At 50.1% G+C, this 21,476-nt stretch overlaps 1 protein-coding gene across 8 annotated transcripts in view; it reads right to left on the bottom strand.

Annotated features, from left to right (window-relative positions):
• Positions 1-21,476, bottom strand: part of SFMBT2 (Scm like with four mbt domains 2) — a 302,416-nt gene that overhangs the window by 100,903 nt on the left and 180,037 nt on the right. For all 8 annotated transcript variants that reach the window (XM_082740949.1, XM_082740950.1, XM_082740951.1 and 5 more), the window contains 5 exons: positions 17,650-17,763; positions 16,107-16,149; positions 14,182-14,252; positions 11,911-12,050; positions 746-855 (listed from right to left, as the gene is read on the bottom strand). In XM_082740949.1, coding sequence (XP_082597075.1) covers positions 746-855; positions 11,911-12,050; positions 14,182-14,252; positions 16,107-16,149; positions 17,650-17,763 — 478 coding nt within the window. The remainder of the gene's footprint in view (positions 1-745; positions 856-11,910; positions 12,051-14,181; positions 14,253-16,106; positions 16,150-17,649; positions 17,764-21,476) is intronic.

The raw sequence follows: 21,476 nt of genomic DNA, 5'->3' as shown, positions 1-21,476 counted from the left end.
AGGACGCTGTTCCACAACAAGCTGACCAGTCAGATCTAGTCTGCGGAGAAGCTAAACGAATACCAAGGACCCAAAGTCGAAGCGATTATTAACAGAAATTATCTTGACAAATTGATCTTCTTCTCTCCGCCTTCTAAACACGGCGCTCAAGCTTCTCCATCCAGCAGGGGCCGTCCGTTCTGGAGCTCGAGCAACTTGAGCAAGGCCAACGTACCCTCTTTCCAGTTAGCCTATTTGCAAATAAGAAGGACCAACTACATTTCAACCCACAGCCCATTTACCAAAACCAAGCAGAGGATAGGGTTCTTTTTATCTTTTAACACTGCCAACTGTCGCAGCAAAGAACATCTATCTGTGTCTGGCAGAGCTCCTCACGGTATCAAATATTAAGAGTTGTCCGTGAATCACAAATAATGACAACAGATATCCTCTCTTTCGTAACTATTCCCCTTCTGATCAAATAATCTGTTGGTCCTAAAACACAGGACATTCTGACTCTGAACGTTTATCACAACAAAGTTACAGTTAAACAAATCTCTCCTTTAGTTCCAGAATCCCAAGGCTTAAGGCAACTCCGTGAAGCAGAAATGCCAATAAAGCTGCACACAGCGTCCAGCCCAGAACTAAAGAATGGCGGCCCCTCCCATCTGTCTGCACTCTGCGGGCTGTGTCAGGCAGAGGAAGGACAAGTTTCAAAGCAGCAGGCGCTTACCAGACCTTGTTTCCCAGAACTGAGAACACCTACTTTGCCTTCAGCGTCTCCTCCTGAAAATTCCAGTGAGGATCCTCCACCAGCTGCAATTCTCTCAACACCCTTCCAGGCTTGTAAGCCGCATTGATGATCATGCTAAGAACCTGTGGGGGAGAAAAGAGCAGCAATGAACTTCAGCCGCATCCACCCCGGCTAAGCCAAGAACGCTGCCCCCACCACCCGGCGAGTGCTGGCCGCACACCTCTGCTGACTGGGGCAGAGCATCCTCCGCGGCCGACACCGGCTCGGCTCACCACCCACGGGGGCCAGAGGATGGCAAAATCCAGTCCCCCTGGCGGGCGTGTGGACTGCTGGCCAGAGGGCATGGCGGACTTTCCCAGTCGTGTCTGACCGAAGAAAAGCGGATCTATTTCCTCTAAAGAGCCATTACTTTGCAATGGGATGGGTTACTGAGAATTTTTTATTTTTGAAAATAAATTCCAAAAGGAATCAGTGGGACGGAGGCAACAGAACAGATCTGCACTGACAATTCTGAGTGGACTTCAGGTATCTGTCCAGAGACTAACCAAGTATCTGAAAATCACCTGACGCCGGCTCAGTATACAGACGATTCACAAGAGGACGGTGCTCTGAGATGTAAGCGCTTCGAAGGACCGTGTGGAGGAACCAATACTCTCCCGTCTCCTATTTCCTCAAACCTCTCCTTTATTCCCAATCCCCAGCCCAAGGAAGTCCACTGGTGGTCCGTGCCTCCTGTGACACTCCCAGAAAGACGGGACATTCCGCCCTGTGAACCCATGCGGGCTCTGAGAAGGTCCCATGTTCCTATTAACCTCGATGTGCCCCTTGAACAGAAAGGCCACAGAATTCAGATCCCACGGGGCAGCTCCCCCCTTCCGTAGGCCAGTCATCATTAACCACAAACGTCTGCAAGCTCTGGCACGTTCCAGAGCGGCTGCCACTTGGACATACCGCGTGAAGAACGGGAGGTACGACGTAGCCTCCAAAGGACCCCCCCCCCCAGTGTGAAGTTGCCCAAAAGACCCCTTGCTGAGGATCCACCATGTGTGAGCCCCCTGTCGTGGCAGCAGGAACGCGTCACTGTGCCCGGCACGCCTGCGGGGTCTTCCGCCCTTGAGGGGAACCAGCCAGGCCCTGAGCTCACGATGCAGGTTTCTAAGCAAAACACACACCCCTGGGGAGGGGGTGTGGGAATCGCCATGACTGGAGTCCCTGCCAGAGCCCCTCTGCCTTTGGGGAGGACACCGCACCGTATCAGGGGGAGCAGGGAGATCGACGTATGTGGCCTGGACTTTTACGTCGCAGTGCCTGAGGCACTGGCATGTTCTGCACCCTGATTTGATTCTGAAAAAGAACAAAGCTCCCTATTACAACAGAAGAACCAATCTTTACAGTATTTCAAACGGTGCAATAAGCCTGCAAGTGTCTTCTCTGCGCCGGGCCAGCGCTCCGCTGTGTTGCCAGGTTCCTATAAATCCCTGGCAGGAGCCCATGGGCCGTCCGCTCAGCCGAGGCACTAAAAGGCCAGAACAAGGCCATACAAGCAGTTTTGCGGTGTTTATGTTTTCTGTGTTAGAATAATCATCCGATTTTATTGTTTACTGTCAGTACCATTTGCAGAAATCGAGTTTAAAAATAAATCCAATTAGAACTGGCTGAAATAATGCACGAAGTATTTATCAACAGACAATAAAATTTAAACCAATTCTTTCCATTGTGTTTCACGAGGAAGGGCCCAGAGCTACATGTTATTCGCTGCAGAACGAAATGTATTTGGAGATGGTGACAAGAAAATGCCTTCCAGAGTTCCATTCAGCCTGGGAACAGGCAGCCATTAGGTTGTCAAAAGTGTCTCATATTGAATAATTTTCCCATGGCATTTCTGACGCCGCACTGCGCGCTGCCAAGTTCAGCAGGCTCGCCGTCAGACTTTGGGACTGTTGGCTCAATCATTCTTCTGCTCGCGACATCTTAGCGCATGACGACTACCTCTAGGAAAACAACTCAGTTGGCAGCTGGTACCACCGTCCAGAGTCAGAATTACTGCTGCCTGTACCACACAGTGACTCAGGTCACTGGATTATGCTCTTGATCACAAGGGGTTGCGTGGACCCTGCCCACAATTAGCTAGCAGGATGCGGCTGTGAAGTTAATAAACATTATTCCCAAGAAATGTGCGTACAGGCGTTGGGGTAACTCCAGGAGGAAACTCGTGCTCCACGCAACCTTCCCTCGGCTTCTTGGAGTCCATGACATGGGTGGTGGAGAACACACCTCACGCAGAAGTCTCACCTCTGCTGGTGAACAGATCTGGGCTCGAACCCCAGTTCCATCTTGTAGAAGGATGAGTTCTTGGGGTGCCCGACTGGCTTTCCTCCTGTAGGATCGGGACACTGCCATGTATCTGGCTCATAAGGGGATCAGAACATTCCACCCCAAATATGCCATTTTGGCACAGCATTATTTTGAGTTGAAGGCAACTGAGAACTACACACAGGAGGAACTCTCCATTCTGCCCTTTCCTGCCTAGAAGCAGGGCCCAGGTGTCCCTTCACGCCCGCAGGAGGAAGAGGAGAGCAACCCTTGTCACTGGAGAAAGCAACATGTCCCTGAGATGACTCTGCAGAAACCAACTTGACTAAAAGAAACCTCAGCTTCCACTAGTTTTCCTTATACTTGCCTTCCCACAGCTTAGCACCCTAGAAGCCCGAACCCCTTTTCCTTGGTCTCTCCCCTCTTCTAACTGCACTGCCGTTTGTTAAAATGGTACGGAAACATCTCAAGCATAATGGCCTCCCTGGGTTTTCACTTATTTTCTGTGAGCCCCTGTGCACACAACATAAACCTTCCCTCCTACTGATCTGTTTTGTGGTCCGTTTAATTCACATGCCCCAGTCACTAAACCTAAAAGTAGAGATTTTCCTTCTCTACGACAGGAATGCCATGAAAAATAAAAGAGATCACATATTAGCACACAAAAAACGTTAAAAGGTAGCCCAAATCGCAGTATCAACCCAGTCCTCGCCGAGCCATACAATAAACTGTCCAGCTCCCTCTCCCCGCCAGCCCCCACGGATGGGTCAGTCTTCACAACTCTGCAAAATCACCCTGCGTCAAAGCTCCTTGACTTTCTTGCCACTGATTCCTTTTCAGAACACAACTTCTCATAAAAGTACTCTGTACTTTTAAATTCCGCTGCTTCAATTCCATTCTCGACTGACCCAAATCCGATTCCTCTTCAACCACGACACACGAGTGCTCTGGGAAGGTCACCGAGGACCTGCCACCAAATCCAATTAGCACTCCCGGCTCCCTGGGTCTCCGAGGAATCCCCTCTGCGTTCCATCGCCTGGGCCTGCAGCACCTCGCCCCGTGCTTTCCCTCTGCTCTCTGCTCCGCAGGAACACGCGCTTATGCAGAAATCGGGGAGCGGGTCCGGTGCGTGGGGGTGGGGAGGGGGTCAGTGGAGGCAGAACGCAGGTAGGCCGTGCCAGCCACAGGAGCTCACTCTGCACACCACGTGGGGCACACAGGAGCCGCTCGACCAACGTGGGTTTCTTCCCCCAACGCCTCCCCTTTCGGGCGCTCAGAAGATTATGTAAATTGGTGGGAATTTTTTTTTTGTTCGCATCATGAAATTATGTGATTCCATGATTTCCTTTCATATCCACGGTCATGAAAACTCCCAAAACACCAAAGTAATTTAGATAATTTCCAACCTCAACTGTATCATATGATCAAAGTCAGAACAATGTTGAAAGTGCAGGGAACCACTTAATAAGAAAATTATTTCTTTGAGTGTCAAAATCAGAAAACACTTTAGAAAGCAAATATGGCTCCCACAGCTTGAGTTCGGCTGATTTAATGGAAAAGAGACAGATTCTCAACTTTGAAAGTATGTAATTTGCTACATTCTAGTGACTGTGGGGAGGCCTCTCTTTGGGGGAGACTGGCTCCTGTGGAAACAGGAAGGAGAAGATTCCCTCTTGGGGAGGCCGAGGGGTCAGAAAAAGGATCTGGACACAAAGCAGCCTCCCCCACATGCTCCAACAGACATTTCTCTGCAGTGCCTTCAAGAGCATGGTTACAATAATTAGCTTTTTACAGGAACTGGGGCCATCAAAGGCCCTCGTGGGCCTAAAACATTTCTCCTTTCCAACTTCAAAATCAGAGGAATGGAGCTAACATGATAAACAGGTTGCTTGTTTTTATTCCCCTGTAAAATGATAAAGAATTGTTCCTGCTTAATCAGCAGTTTCTCCATCCATAGGGTTTTGAGCCTCAGAAAGGAAATAACCTTTTCAAGTGATTTACTCCTGAAAACTACTTGTTTTCATTTCGTCTTCTCAAAAACTGACGGCTCTCTGCACACATTCCTATGCAAATGCTGCATGTAATACTAAATATTATCTAATGATAAACTTTATGTTCCTCACTCCTTTTGTTGTTGCAAAAATGTTACTGCTAATAATAACAATTAGACGTTTTACCAAGTGGAGAACTCCACTGCTTTGGCCAAAACTGATTTCGACTTTCATCCGATCCTCAATGGAAGGCTGACCTCCCCTGGCAGCCCACTACTCGGGAGGGGAGGTGCTCCCTCTGTCCCAGCGGCAAGGCTAGGAAGCCCCCGGGCTGCCCGGTACGTAGCCTTTCCTCCAACCCAATCCCACGCCAAAGAACTCCTGGCTCCATTGCTTCAACTTGATTGAAAGATCATTTCTCAAAAGAGGCTATAATTCCCAGGAATTCTCTACCTGCCCCTGGAAGGCCATCAGAAGAATCCCATCAGACCCTAAATCTTCATTCACCTCAGTCACCAGAAACCCATCACTTCTAGAACATTCTTTATACCCAGAATCTGTTCCCTTAGGACTCTGCATTTCCCCCTAGTATGACCCAATCTCAAGCCCTTCTGTGCAAGCCCAATGCATCCCTTCTGCCCTCTATCATCAGCGTATTAAATATCCTAGAACCCCACACGCTTTCCAGAATATTCTTCACCCTATAATTTTCCCTTCTGCTCTTTCCCTTCTGCACCCCAACCCCTATTCATATGTTGAAATGCTAACCTCCGTGTGAAGGCATTGGGGATGGGGCCCTTGGGGGAAGATTAGGGCTCCATGATGTCATGAGGCTGGCCCCCCTGTGCTGGAGTATAACTGTGAGAAGAGACCCCAGCGCCTATTCTCTCTCCCACCATGGGAGGACACCGCGAAGAGGCAGCCAGCCCCACGCAAAGCAGGACCCGCTCTGTGGGCACCCCAACCTCGGGTTCCTGCCTCCAGAGCTGCAAGGCACACGTCTGCTATCTGAGCACGTCTGTGGCGTCGGCTGCAGCAGCCCGAGCAGATCAGCCACCCGCCTCTCCTACACCGTCACCTTCCCTGCTCTGCGGACAGCTTCCTTTCCTGCAGGAACCCGTCCACGGTCCCACCCTCAACCGTGACAACTCTCCCCTCCTCTCTCACCTTCCTGCAGCCACCTTGTTCACTCTCGCTTCTCTTCCTAGGACTGTCTGCACTTGGGGGTCCTCCTCTCCTCTAGCACTCTCTGGCACCCACCCAGGGGTGCTCCCACGCCCACAACGTGCCCGCATCACCAAAGAACAGCCATCCTTGGTTCTGTTCTTATCCAGCCCTGCTGGTGCCTTGAGGCACTGCCCTCACACCTTCCTTGGTGAGCACCCTCTCCTCTACCTCCAAGACACCAGCCTCTCCAGGGCTTCCTGAATCCCAGCTCGCTTTCCCTGGGTCCCCCACTGTGCCTCCTGCCACCAATAACAGTGGGGCTCAGGACTCCAATCCTTGGACTGTCGACTTCACTCTGCGGTGCACCTGGCTTTCAGCATGGCCGCAGACTCACAAACTAATGGTTCCTAAATTTCTATTTCCATCCTAAACCTTTCCCCAGCTCCAGACTTGTGTGTCTGCCTCCCCTGGGATGCTCGGTGGGCATTCTGTTCAAATAAGACAGATTTTATCCATCTGACAGCTTCCCCTTCTCAATAACGTCTCTCTTCTCAGTGCTCACAGCTGACTTGGGACACCTCCGTGAATTCTGCTCTTTTCACAGTCCATGCCCATAGTCCAAATGAAACACTCCCTGTCTCCAATATATATCAGCTTATCTGTTTACTGTCCACTCCCACGAGATCATAAGCACCACATGAGGGACTGTATTTTGTTTGCTGCTGTATTCATAGTAGTCACAATTATACCCGCAATAGCGGAAGTTCAGTAAGTTGTTGTTTTTTTTCTTTTTTAAATTTTTTCAATGAATTTCAATATGAGCTCTGAAATGAGTTAAAAATATTTAAAAATATATTCAAAAGTTATTTAAAAATAGTTAAAATCAAACTGATATCAGAAATTAGTGACTAATTCATCCCCAGGATATCTTTGATACCATAAAATACACAAAATATGTGTGGATGCAGACCCAGGGGGTAATATCTGCTCCTGACTTTCTTTGCTACAAAGGCCTATCCTACAGCCTGATGAGAAAGTTCCACGAAGGGACCTTACCTTCCTGACAGGCAAAGAACAAAAACTTAAGCTTTGCCAACCCTCCCAGACACCGGCCAGCATGCTGTGAAGTCCGGCTTCACAGGTGACGTGTATGTGACAGTTTATGCCCACACACAGGCTTGGTGCTTTGTTCTTTACGGGCTGGTGTTCAGCATAAGCTTAAGACAGCAGCAACGGAGCTACCACACGAAGCCACCCAGAGGCAGGGCAACATCTTGGATTTTGTTGATGGATGTAATGAGACATCACCGAGGCCAGACTTTTCCTCTGACATTACCACAGAGCCTGAGTCCTTCATATGAGGCCACAGTCCCCCGTGACCCACTCCACCTTCTCCGTTTATACTGATGCACACAAGCCTCTCCTGAGGGACAGAAGGGACCGTCACACGCAGTATGGCACCATTTACGTGAACAGCCAAGGCTGCTCTGGATTCCTTCTTTTCTGGGTTCCCACACGAAGCCGTTCCAGTGTTTAAGTGAAAGTCGTGACGAGGAGCCAAGAACAAACGCTCGATGATACACAATGAAGGGAAAGTCAAACAAGTCAGCCCAGGACTCCCCAAACGTGGGAAATAAACACGGTAATCAAAACCAAGAGACTGAGGGAAAGAGCTTCACGGGTCAACCATGTGGCAGAAACATGAACCGCGAGCCTCGACAGAAGCCAAACTCCAGCTGTTGGGACCCACCGGAAAGCCGGGAGGGTGCGGCGCTCACTCTGCCCTGCGGGGCACCGTTTGCAGGCGGGCATCTCGGGTGGGGCAGCGGAGGCTGGCGCGGTGCCCGACTCAGAACAGGGAGGCCTCCGGAGCCCCTGCTGGTGCCCGTGCCATCCCGTGAAGCACAGGGCCATGGGCACGGCGCCTAGAATCCGCAGGAAGGGCAGGTCCGCAAACTCGCCCCCTGCGTCAGACCCGATGTTCACTATTTGAACCCTCTGCTGTGTTGCTCGAGACCCACGGCCCCGACTGCCTGGCATTGGCTACATGTCATGGGGGGCTCGCGCAGTCGGAGATAACTGCCGGACGCCTGTCGGGCGGGGGGCCTCCGTCCCCGCCAGCCAGGGAGAAGGGGTCTGCGATCCTGGGTCCTGAGCCCGAGCACAGGAGGCGGTCACAGCGAGACCAGGAAGGACACCATGGGGTACACAGAAAGGAGGCCTCGAGAGAAGGCATCTCTGTCCATCCTCTTCCTTACTGCTAACACGTGACCCTGCTTCCAGGTTTACACACCACGTGCCTACGCTTCCCGTGGACCCCACGGAACACGGAACTGGAATGTTCTTCTAACCTGGCACAGATCTCTGCTGTGTGTCTGCAGTGTTGGTTTGCTAGGGTGAGACAGGCTGAGAGCGGTGACAGACCAGACCCCTCCCCGGTCTGCAAGCGGGTTGTCACCTCACCAAATGAGGGGCTGCATCTCTTGCCCACCCTGATCCCCACTCCAAGAACAGAGCCCACAGGGCACGAGGGTACGACCCAGGCATTCCCGGGGCCTGAACGAATGAACGGCGGAGGGACCACGATTCCCTGCCAGGCTCCAGCACCGGAAGGGTCCCTGGTGTGGCACACGCTCCGGGAGCCTCGACTGCGTGTGGAGTCAGCCAGCACCTTCGTATCTGAAACACGCTAGAGCGGCCGTGGACAGCTGGCGAGCCGTGCCCAGACCACAGCGCCCCCGCAGGCCCCACACCACTCGCTCCACACCTGCTGAGGCCCCAGAGCTACGAAGACAACAGAAGCCAACCGGACAGAGGACTCTCATTCACTGGAGGTGAGCACTCCCTGCTAGTCTGCCCTCTGGGAAGCGAGGACCCTTTTCTCCACCTGCATTTCACTTCCCCAAGGTCGGCTCTGGCCACAGGCACACGGGTCAGCCACCTCCGAGCAGAACAGACGGGGGACGACAGCTGTCACTCTGCATTTCTTAAGGACCTGAAAACCTTTAACTGCTAAAAGCACCAAAAGCCTGAGAAGCAAACGTGCTCTGTCTTTGCTCCAATTACCTCGTTCTCTTTAAGTAAAATGCAATTTGAGACCACAGAGGTTTGGGAGCTGAAGGGAGCACATTAGCATAAATATTGGCTGGCTGGAACTCCCATTTTTCCTGCACTCACAGAACTGAAGTGCTTATTTTTTTTCTTCTTCTTCTTTTCCTGCCTCATGCATTTTCTGAACATCAGCAAAAAACTAGTTTTGTCATCAGAAAACGGCTCTGGCCTGGCTTTTGCATTTGGCTGCTGGCAGCTATCGGGGAATTGGTTGGGGACAACCACTGTTGACTCTGAAAACCACGGTGAGAGCCAAAGAGCCAGGCCCTGAAGACAGGCCTGCCGCGGGCCAGCGTGTCTGTGAGCAGAGCCGGGCAGGTGACCGGAGCCCCGGGCTGACCCCTGGAGCCCGCCGGCCTTCCTGCCCCTTCCCAGTCCGTCCTGACAAAAACAGGCTCACATCGAGGCAGGCATCGCCGAACCCACAACCCGCTTGGGCTGGACGCGGCAGGTGGGGGTGGGCGGGCAACGCTCTGTCCAGGGACGCGATTCCATGTCACGACGGGAATCCTGACGCGGCCCTGGTTTCATCTCGTCCTCCATCTGCTCCATCATCCGCGAGGATCCAAGGTCCGCGCTGCCTCGCCCAGAGCTGACCAGCGGTCCCTCCACTTGTCCGTGTCGCCTTGGCCTTTCAGAGGCATGCCTTGTCCCTCCACCTGCCTCGAGCACTATTATTCCCTAGCGACGAATGTCTTGTCTGTGAGACCAACCTGCCGCTTCAGCTGGGCCAGATGTGCACCGTTCACTTTCGGGAGGCAGGGCCCAGGCGCAGGAGGCGAGCCGCTTTACATCAAGTGGGTGCCGGCGGCTGAGGACACCTGCCAAGGGCCCAGAACAAGGCCCACCCACACCTGTGCCCTCGCTGTGTCCGTCCTCCACACTCAAGGTGCCGCTCGCCTTCCTTCCGGCTCTTCCCGCCTCCGGCCCCGGGCACCGCGGACAGCCCAAGCCTCCCGGGAGCAGGCTGCCCGCGCCTCCTTCCGCACCGACCGTGGGGGACTCCCGGGGATCTGCACACACCTGCGCCGGCCCCCTGGCGGCACGAAGATGCTCCCCCCTCTGCAGTCCTCGACCGGAGGCGCGGGAATGATGGGACCCCCGCCGAACGCCCTGTGGGTTCCAAGCTCCCAAGTAAAACCCACAGCAATGGCCCCATCAGAGCTTCTTCTCAGAGTTTCTTCTCAACCACTACTTCAATTTTCTCTCTAAAAGGGATTTTTGTTTTCTGAACATGTAAGTCTTTAACTGGTAATTCCACGGATGGCCTAGAAAGGCTAACACGCTCGGCCTCTGCTACAACCATCTCACTCTCTTTAAGGAGAATGACGTCGGAAACCACGTGGACATCCCCGTGTGGAGGGAAGGCATCTGCACGGCGTCACTCAGAGGGCCAGAGAAGGCCACCCTAGAGCTACATGGCTACCCGGTCCCGCCTCCCCCGTCAGGCAGGCCCCGCCTCTCTTCCGTTCTTTTGAAACGGTGACATTCTTCTGTACTTCCGAGTCGCCTCCAGCCGAGGGAACCGCACCCTGTCCCGACACCCAGCTCCCACAGGAGGCGTTCTTCCCTTTGCCCAAGCCAGAGCAAGGGGCCCTTCCCATCTGTTTGTCACCCCTTGTGCTCCCAAAGCTCTCTGCTCTGCGCCCTGACTGTCCCCCGGCACCGGACCGCCAGCCTAGAGTACGCCATCTCCCCAGCAGGGCCGTGAAGCCCCAACAGACCAGGGGCAGGGACAGCTTGTGCTCAGACACGGCACTTGGCACAGGGCCTGCCTCCGAGAAGTGGCCTCACAGACATGTGTTTTGTACATGAACATATTGTTGGGCCCCGGGAATTAAAACACATTCACTGCGAAGAACAACATCTACGTGGGGTCCTCTTTCTTAAGAGAAAACACTGATAACATGTGAAAAGAGCAAAGATCACGTCCCAAGAACAGTTCAGAATGGTTCCAGAATGCTAAGCCATGTCCCCACGGGGTCTGTGGCAAGGCTTAAAAACGCACCAGAGAAGAACACCTCCGTCACTGTAACGAGGACTCACCTCTCTCTGTGGGTGGACCCCGAAAGACAGGGAGAGAAATGGGAAAGAAGCATCGAAATGATGCATGGCTTTGCCCACAACACCAACTTTAGGCAAGTGCCTGGAACCCACCGTGCAGTGAGCCCGTGCCTCCTGCAGGCAGACGCTGCACGCGGACGACCGACGGAGGGGAAAGGCCATGCCACCCCTGACATGGCCGAGGGGCAGCCATCCCTAACAGCACTTTCTGTCACCCATCCAGGCTTACTTACCTCTTGAGAGAAACGTCCAGTCTGCGGGCCCGGGCCACCACTCCACACAGGCAGCTCTTAAACCCACTGCAAGGTTTCACAGGACTTGGACAAGGAAGGTCTAGATGCCCCTCCACAGGCCTGCGAGCCTTGCCGGTCTTTGCCTGACCAGCTCCCGCCCAAGGACAGAGAGAAAGGAAACGCATGGAAAATGTCACCTCAAGTGATTCAAATTTCTGTTACGGCCTTCAGAAATTGGGTCTGTGTCCGGGACGCCTGTGGAAACGCGCGGCCGCAGAGCCCCGCGCGCCTGGCTTACCTCCTTCAGCACCAGCACGCACTTGCCCGGTCCCACCGACTGAGGTAGCTCGGCGATCCGGCCCTTGTTCAGGTAAGGGCCCGAGAAACACCTGTGGTTGATGAAGAGCTGCGGACAGCAGTACTTCCCGTTGACAGGGCCTGCGGGGACAGCAGCACAGATCCCGATGAAACCTGCTCCGGCTCACTCAGTCGGCAAAACGACCCAGAGGCCCGCTGCGTCTTAGCAGCCGAATGTCTTACAGACACAAGAGCGTAAAATTGGGGTTATTTTTTTGCTACCATATAAGTGAACTTTTCTGTTTATGATGCAGGATTCAAGACACAGAAAAAGATGTGAAATCAAGACAATGATAAACAATGCATCACTGTGCAGCTGAGAAAAACAAGACACAGAACAGGAAACACGCCCAGCGACAGAGCTCAGCTCCCTGGGTTTTCTACCCCAGGAACTCCCCCACCTTCTCTTCCCCTAGCCTGAATCTGGTGTTTGTCATTTCCACAAAGGTCTATAAACTTGACCACAAACACTGGTAGACCAATGCATGGCATTTCGGGTATTTTTAAAAATGCCCCATAAACAGTTCTCTGCAACCTTTTGTTTGTTCGACCTACAGTTTCTACAATCCCTCCAATGGTCCACGTGTATGAAGAACGTTCATCCTTCTGTCCTTTCTCTGTGTGACTCCATGACACGAAGCCAGCGCAAGCCAGCAGTCCACTCTCTCGCTGACGGACACTCAGTCACTTCTACTTGCTCGGCATGACCGACAGCGCTCTACTGAACACAGCTGTAAACAGCTGCTTCTTCCGGGCAAGAGAGCCTTCCAAGTCCATAACAAGCAGGGGACGTGCTTGGCCGTGGGGGCTGCACATCTTCGGTGTCCCCCCACACATGCTCAAACCGATCTCCACACGGACAATCCCAGTTTCTACTCCCATCAACACTGTACTGAAGCAGCTGCCATCCCACGTCCAAGCCAACACCAGACAGGGCAGGGCGTCTTGGTTTGGCCAATCTCATGGACGTGCCATGTACCTCCCAGGAATCTGCATTTCCCTCATTATGCTTTCCACATAGCAGGGTCTCAAATGGCCACGGGGAAACGTGGACGGACTGAATGATGAGGTATTACCCGAAACCTGCCCGGTGTCTGTAACAGGGTCTCGCTGTCAGCCCAGGCCCGCCCTTCCCGACAGCGTTCCTGCTGAGTTCCACTAATAGTGGTGACTGTCCAAAGACCCTCCTTCGTGTGGGACGGTAATTTAACAGGCCCAGAAGGGCTGTCCTCATAGGACTTCAACTAAATACCAAGAGGGAAGGAAGGAGGAGTGTTATTTTTGTGAGGGGAAGACAAAGGGAGTAATACAACAATTACAGACTCTGAAAGAAGAGCTGACACGGTTCTTTTAAAACCATTCTGAAGTGTGAATTCTATACAACAAAATTAGGCAAAAGAATTATGTCCACAGCTGCATATACATGGAAATTTTTTGGTAGGATTACCCTATCCAGAACCTCAGGAAAAAAAACATTTTAGTAAGTCTACTCATAAAAATGCTCTCCTTATAGAAGTTTGATTACCAGGATTCTTCCATGCCATAGAGCTTAGAATCCCGGAAGAATTCAGAGCAGTTTTCACTTTGGTTAGAAAACCGAATTCTTAGTCAAATGTATTATTTAATGTACAAACACGTCTATAATCAGAGTTGTTGTCAACGGGGTATCCACATTTGTTTTCAAAGGTCATTGTAAGATATAGAACTTCACACATTAAAACACATAAATTATTCACTTTTATTTGTTCAACCTACAGTTTCTACAATCCCTCCAATGGCTTTCAAACACAGAGGGTTTTAAGGAACAATTCAAAAGCCCCAGGGACTTAAATATTAACCAGTAATGGAAAAATGCAAGTGGGACAACAAAAAAATGTGAAAAAAAAATGGGTGCCTAATAATATTTTCAATTCTTTCTCCTTGCACATGACGATCTACGACATACATCCCTAACTGGGCTCAAATTTCCAAGGAACACATGGACTCTTCTCCTGAAGACTGAGAGAACGGTCTAGAGCCACGGACCAAGAGACACAAGAAGCAGAGAATCTGGTTTAGAAATTTTTTTTTAATAGGTATGTGTTAATAAGTGGCAAGAGCAACAAGGAGAATGAACTTAAAGTAGAGATGTTCTTCTATTGACCTAAAACCACATGCACGTCTCCACTCCCAGATCAGGACAGGATGGCCAGCCGTGGGTGGGTCCGCTTACCTGCGGTGTCCAGGTGAGGGAATAAACAAAGGTCATGAGGTATTTTCTCAACAGGCACTGTGGATGGCAATCTGTTGATCAAGAAAATACAACCATCACGGCTTGCACACTTGAGAAGAAATGCAACGAACAAAATAACTTAATTAACTTAATTAAGTCTTTTCCCAACTTATAGTGACTATCACGGAAATCCAAGCACGTAGTAAAGCCAATGGCATGTCTGCCCCTCATGTGGTCACCCCTGACCAGTGATGTTCTTCAAGGAGGCCCCTGTCTTTGTCTCTTGCTGTAGAATCGTTGTAATGCCCTTCATTATATTTTAGACACAAAGAAACATCAACTTGCATAGATTTTAATGGAACTCAGACTTCCCTTCGACAGAAGAAGCTGGTACTTTCTACAGACTAGTGTCTGAGAACTACTTGGCCTTCAATTTTTGGTGCCTTGCTTGTGTGGGTCATGGCCACACTAAAAAGACCTCCAAAGAAAGCCTATGAATGGACAGCTCCTAGAAAGAACAGTCAGCCTAGCCTAGAGCAGAGTTTGTGTTCTAGTTCAGTAAAAAGCTGCTGAATGAACAGAGAATGTAGCCCCAGGGGGAAGAGGTGCGCTGGTTTTCACAGGGCACCCAGGATGGCGGTGTGGAAACCACATCACTGAAAAATGACACAAATGCAGAGCGAACCATTATGAGATCTCAGTGGGGTCCTCTCTGTGCTGGTTCTCAAAGTGGGGTCCACACACTCGTGGACCAGTGCCACCCAGAAAAGTGTCAGATGCACAGACGCACAGGCCCCACTGAAGACATCCCGAGTCGGGGGATTCGGAGATGGGCCCAGCAGTGAGTGTGTCTTATGGAGCTGTCTGGGCTGGTACAAGCGCAGGGCGGGGGCCATGGGCCCACGGACCACAGACTGAGGAGTTACAGATTTGGGCGGGGGCCACGGGCCCACGGACCACAGACTGAGGAGTTACAGATTCGGCTTTGGGTTCAGTGATGGGACCGTCTATTGTTTGCTCTGGGTTTCAGTGTTATCCAGACCACACCGGAGTCAGATTATTAACCTGCTACACGGAGCTTAGACACGAATGCACTGAAAATGCCCTGTTATTCACTGTTACTCACATTCAAATAGCGATGCACTTATTATTCAATTTCATTTTACAATTAAACCTGGGAACCCGAGAAAAATGCTGTTCTTCAATTCACTTCTACTGGTGTATTTTTATTAAGAAAACAGAACCACGTTGCAAAGGTTGTGTATTGTAGTGGACCTTGGCTGCTCTTCAATATATAAAATATACATACATAAATGCTACTAACGATGGCAAACTTTCAAAAACATATTCCATGTACGCACACCGCTTGATACCTTTTCTCCCTAAAATTACAACTGAAACCGGGGGTAATATACACTGAGCTAACCATGACACTTTTGTCACAAGAAATCTAATTTAATCTTCAAGAAACCCCCAAGAAACAGGTGCTTCACACAAGAGGATGCTGAGATGCAGAGCAATAAAGCAGCTTCGAGGACACCTTGCTGGGCCTGCCGAGCTGGCCTCAGATGACAGTCTGCCCACCGGGCCGGCAGTGACCTGTGGCGCCTGCCTGCGGAGTGTGGGTGGGGAGAGCGAGGCGCCGTCACTCTCCATGTGTGGGGCCAGGATGCCCTCCAGGTGTGCCGACGAGGACCGGGAGGGAGAAACTACAAACCAGAGAAGAGATCCCTGGCGGAGCAGAGCCTGTGTCTCGCATGTAACAGGTGCATCATAAAGACAGGTATATCTACGATCCCCTCTGTGACTGCGCCAACTGCGAACTAACCCCCGATACAAACAGCCGTGCTCCGATCCTCTCTAAAGATGGCTCTATGGAGCTTAGCACCTGTAAGTTTTGGGAAAAAACAGAAACAGAAACGTACTGTTTTTCTGGTTGCACGACTGCAATCTTTCTCTTCTTTTGTGCTGTAAAATAGGCAAGAAAGGGCAAAAAGACAGTCAGCTTCGTTTGCAAGTTGAGCAAAGGCATTTTCCAAAAACATCTTCCCATTGAACTGGGTCAGTTTCAAAGTAACAACTTAAACACTGAAAAGTTACTGCGTTCTCACAACTTTAATTTCCTCTAGCATTAAAATAGCATTTCCACTAGGGGCGCGTGGGGGTGCAGTTGGTTGGGCACCTGACTCTTGGTTTCCGCTCAGGTCAGGATCTCAAGGTCGTGAGATCGAGCCCTGTGTCCTTCTCTCTTCCTCTGTACCGCCTCTCCACGCTCTTCCCTCCCTTCTCAATCTCTCTCTAACATAAATAAATCTAAAAGAGGCTCTGACTCATCAGAAATGAAGTCTAAATAGAATTCCCTGCATTCAGTAAGATTAAACAGATCACTATGTTTGTATCCTCCAGATAAATACCTAGTGCAATCACGGGGTTGTAGGGTAGATTTACTTTTTTATTTATTTTTAACTTTTTGAGGAAGCTCCATACTGTTTCCAGAGTGGCTATGTAATTTTAACTAACACTTTTGGTAAACATTAGGGTGGAATAAGAAATGGCAAAACTGATTAGTTTTGAAGAGTTTTAAGTGGTACGATCTCAGGATAATGAGCTACAGTAACCTATGTTAAAACACACACTGTTGTATATATTTAAGAGACAGACAGAGTTAGCTGCTGGGTTAACTACTAAATACTGTTTTAATTTTGTCTTTTTGTGATCAGAAGGATGTCATATTATGTATTTTTCAAAGCAAAGTTGAAATCTCACTGGTTAGTTAGTGCTGAGAGTGGTTAAGTTTTTATATGTTATGTCAGTAACTATTAGGACCAATTATGATTCTTTTAGGGTAAACCTCACGAGAAAAATCAGTTGTTCCTCAGACATGATAGAGAAATGGTATCTGGGGGCTCCTGGGTTGCTCAGTGGGTTGAGTGCCTGACTCCCGGTTTCAGTCCAGGTTGGGATCTCAGGGTCTGGAGACCGAGCCCCGCGTCGGTGCTGAGGGCCTGCTTGAGAGTCTGTCCCTCTGTCCCCTGCCCCCCCCCCCGCCCCGCTCACGCATTCTCTCTCCCCACCTCAAAACAGAAACAACAACAACAAAATAAACAAAAAACCCCATGGTATTTAGCTTAAATTTTCTCTAATCAAAATAATGAACTTTAAACTGAAGACTTAGTTTTTTAAAGAATCTATTTATATATCATTTTATACAATCTTTATAGGTCTTATTACATTTATTTTCTATTTTACCTCTGCCACTCCATGGACCTTCACCGGTCACACCATCCTGACTTAGCTTGTCTACCTATAAGATGCTTCCAAATCTCCATCTCTCAAAGGTACTGGAAGCATCCATGAAATAAAAACATTGTTTTTTACAACCTGGCTACCGTCTCTTTACAACACTGTCTATTCACCTCCCGAGCCCCGGACACCGTCCACGCTGGCTCCCACCTGGGCGATACTCACCGATGGTCTTGTGCGGTGTGGTCAGAGGGTACGAGTTCGCTTCGCACCAGCCCACGGGGAAGATGTCCATGGACTCCACGTCAACAATGAACTCAGGGGAAGGAGTCTGCAGACCTGCATCGGGAAAGTCGAGACAACGGGTACAGACATTACCACGGAGACCCAGAAGCATCACGGACACCAGGATCTCGCTCCCCGGACCGTTCAGCCGAGCCCAGTCTGACGACAGATACCAGCACCTGAAGTACCAAACAGCCGGAGTGCGAGCGTGCACAGAAAGTGGAGATGCAGAAGACCCGAGCTACTTCCTGCGTGGGCCGGGGGGGCCGAAAAGCCGGCAGAGGGAACAAGGCCATCCCTTTCCCAAAAGTGCCTTTAATAAAAACGAAGGAAACGGGCCCGAGCTGGGGCCACCAAGACACACTTCGTCTGACACCCAGCAAAGGCTGACCTTCAATTCATGACGGTTAAGACTACCATGGAAAGAACCAGCGTGGCTGCTGAGCAAGACACACAGACAGTTCCCCTAGGGAGCGGGCTCACCCGTCGGTTTGACGGCGGTTACTTATTTTGAACTCCATGGGTGGCCTGCAGGCTTCGGTCATGTCCCACAAAAGCCATTTATGAGGGAGGGTCTTTTCTAGCGGGGTCTGCCTAAAAGTCACCCCGTTTCTTGGATCTACTCGTGCCTTGTGATAAATTGTCAGCACAGCTCGGAGACTCTGAGAGAGGAAAGACTCTGAGGTAAGCAAAGCTCTCAAGGAGAGCTCTGGCCACAGAGGACACACTTGGAACCCAGCAAACTAGTGAAAAGGAGAAAATTCGATACCGAATCAATAGTTCTTTGGGGGAAAACAGAAAACCCAGCAGCACTGAGGGAAGACACTCATGAACTACGAATGGAAAGACGTGACCTCTATTAAGACTTCCTCTCGCTTTGCCTTGGCTGCTTCATGGAGCAACAGGAGAAAACAACGCAGTCAACACCCCCCCCTGCCCCGCAACACCCGCCCACGTCACCACTCCCCATCTGAGGAGTTTTAAATCCTACCTCCCCCCAAACTGAATGTCACGAAGCTCAATTCCAACAGACACAAAATGGTCCCAACCGCTGTAACGCTGACGTCTACTGTAACGCTGACGTCTGCTGCATCGGGCCCTCCCCCCAGCTCCTCGTGGTACAGGAGATTCCCTGAGAAAGCAGCACGCTGTTCCACAGATGTGGTTCCAATTCAGCGCTAGCCCAGCACTGCTGCACTCGTGGCACCCAAACACGCCGATGCACGCTGTGTGATCACCACCAAAGTCACTCCCAGCTCTGGATTCCTTCCCCAAGAGAGCAAGTACCATGATTATCAATCCTAACCTTCTTTCTCCTTAATGCTGCCATAATTGGAAGGGTACATAAGCTAAAGGAATGCAAGCAGCTTTGTGGGGACCAGTTCTCCCCAGCTGAGTGAATGGAAATCATTTCTGTCCCCCATTACGACTCCACGGGTACTTAATGTACTCGCCAAAGAGACCGTCTAACAAGACCACGTCCAAAACAGACAAGAAGTAAACTCCCTGGGTGGCTTCACTGAGGAAGTGACTGCTCCTGTCCTGGAGGGCGCCCGGCTCTCTAGAGGGTCTGCAAGCTGTCTTTTCCTCTCCAGACTCACAAGAACAGCACCTGTTTCCCAGCTACTCAACAATGTTGCCAATGGGCTGAATTCATCTACAACATATCTATGTATCTCCAGACTTATGTTTAGGTACAAATAAGATTTTCAAGGTCAAAGTAGTACTTCGAAAAGAAGCATAAGGTGAACTTGATAGCCTGTTCCTTCCTGAATCATGACCTTGATCTTCCAATATTCTGCTGGCTCAAACATCACTTGCTATTAATGCTCTAATATATATACTTCGAAAGCAACGTATACAGTCATATATTTATATGGCTGTCTCTACCATGCTTTAAAATTCTTCAGTCATGCTCTGCATTCAGAACAAATATTTATGAACTGCAACGTGACAGCGATGACATCTTCAAGGAGGTTATAATCCCGCCTTCCCTGCACCTTCAAATCTGACCCATTAAGGCATCCATTGAATAGGAACAGATGGAAAACTGGGTTATTTATCTCCCAGAAACATTTTCCTGACTGTGAAACTTTTCCAATCCTATTCTGAATGATGGGTATCGATTCCTTATGTCCTAGGAACTAGGACATATCTACAGCTAGATACATCTGGCTGGACTCGGAATAATCTTTATAAAAAATAACCCACTATTTTCCAAGACCAGCGACCCACTAGCTTACAAAATAATCCATTACAAATGTATGCGATTATCCTTGATTATTCCAGGGTTTCCACAACTATCTATACAGAGCTTAGTGGACTACTGCAATAGTCTTACCATTTTAGAGGACACCCTCTGTGAACAACACAAGGTCATGCTCAACCCTGGAGTTCATTTTAGCTGCATCCATCAATACGAATTCTACTTGCTTATCCTTATCCAGAACTTTCATCTCAAAAACCACCAAGAAGCCTCAATCTCTATCTATGGGGAAGTACTTCAATAAATTCTGGTACACCATATGACGGGATCTTCTGCCACTGTAAAAAAAGGATGAGAAACCTCTTTGTATACTTATATATAAAGATGTATATGTATATGTTGAGTCAAATAAAGGCAGAGTACAGAACACTGTGGATATGTAGTATGCTACCATCTGTTTAAAAAAGGGGGAAATAACATATATTTATATATGCATAAGACAAATCTGGAACCAAGTGTAAAATTCTAATACAGTGGGCGTCTGCTGGGAAAGGAACTAGGGCACCGAGGGACAGGAGCAGGAGTAGGAGAGAACTCTGACCATGGACACTTTCATGTATTTTTGGCTCTTGCGAATGAATCAACTAATTTATAATCACAAACTCACTATCACTACAATAATCACACAACACAAATGCTCCAAGAACAAAAAGAGTTTCACGCACAGACCCTACTGCCACAGAGGCCAGATTAATGACGGGCAAGTGACCGTAACGGGAAATAAAACCACACTATGACGAATCATTTTGCTACGAGGACAGAGATGTTCCATATTCACAAAGCATGTAAATTTGTTAAGAGTCACTTTGGAACCTTAAAATAGTTCTGCCATGTGCCACATCCAGAGACTGCGTCATCCGCTCACTGGATACTGTTCCCTTCCACAAAGCTGCACCTGCCCTCCGGAACAGGCTTAGCAAGAGAATCAGAACCAGCCCCACACTTCTGTTAAAAGGTGCGAAAGGAAGAAAAGCAAGAGGTATTTAAGAAGCAAGGTAGCCTTGCTCAGTGCCCTCATTCAGAGTCAAAGGCTACAGCAAACGGGGCCGGGCTCAAGCACGGGATGGAAAGGTAAGGTGTTGGTGTTGGCGAGGCAAAGTGCTCCCGTGATCTGAGTGCCAGAAACCCCAAAGGCCATCCGGCCGCCTGCTTCCCCCTGCAAAGACCCACCTACCAAGCCAGACTGTCACGTCCCTTTGACAGCCGTGGAGCCAAATTTCTAAGGAGGAAGCAGGCAAACTGTGTGCAGCGAGACCAGGATGTGACAGGGAACAGGCGGTCTGGAGGGAACTACAGAAGTGGGATCAGACGTGTGAGCGGACAGACAGATGCCCGAAGGACTACAAACTTGCAAGCACTGACCTTGGGCTGACACTTCCCCGAATGTTTCATCTTTACAACGACCCTGAGGGATAGGGACCAGACACAGCCTCATTCTGCAGAGGAGTAAGCTGCGGCACAGAAGATGATAGAAGAGCAGCGAGGGGCAAATCCGCGACTT

Source organism: Mustela nivalis (assembly GCF_964662115.1).
Source record: "Mustela nivalis genome assembly, chromosome: 7".
Lineage (NCBI taxonomy): Eukaryota > Metazoa > Chordata > Mammalia > Carnivora > Mustelidae > Mustela > Mustela nivalis.
This window is presented reverse-complemented; position numbering and strand designations above follow the sequence as displayed.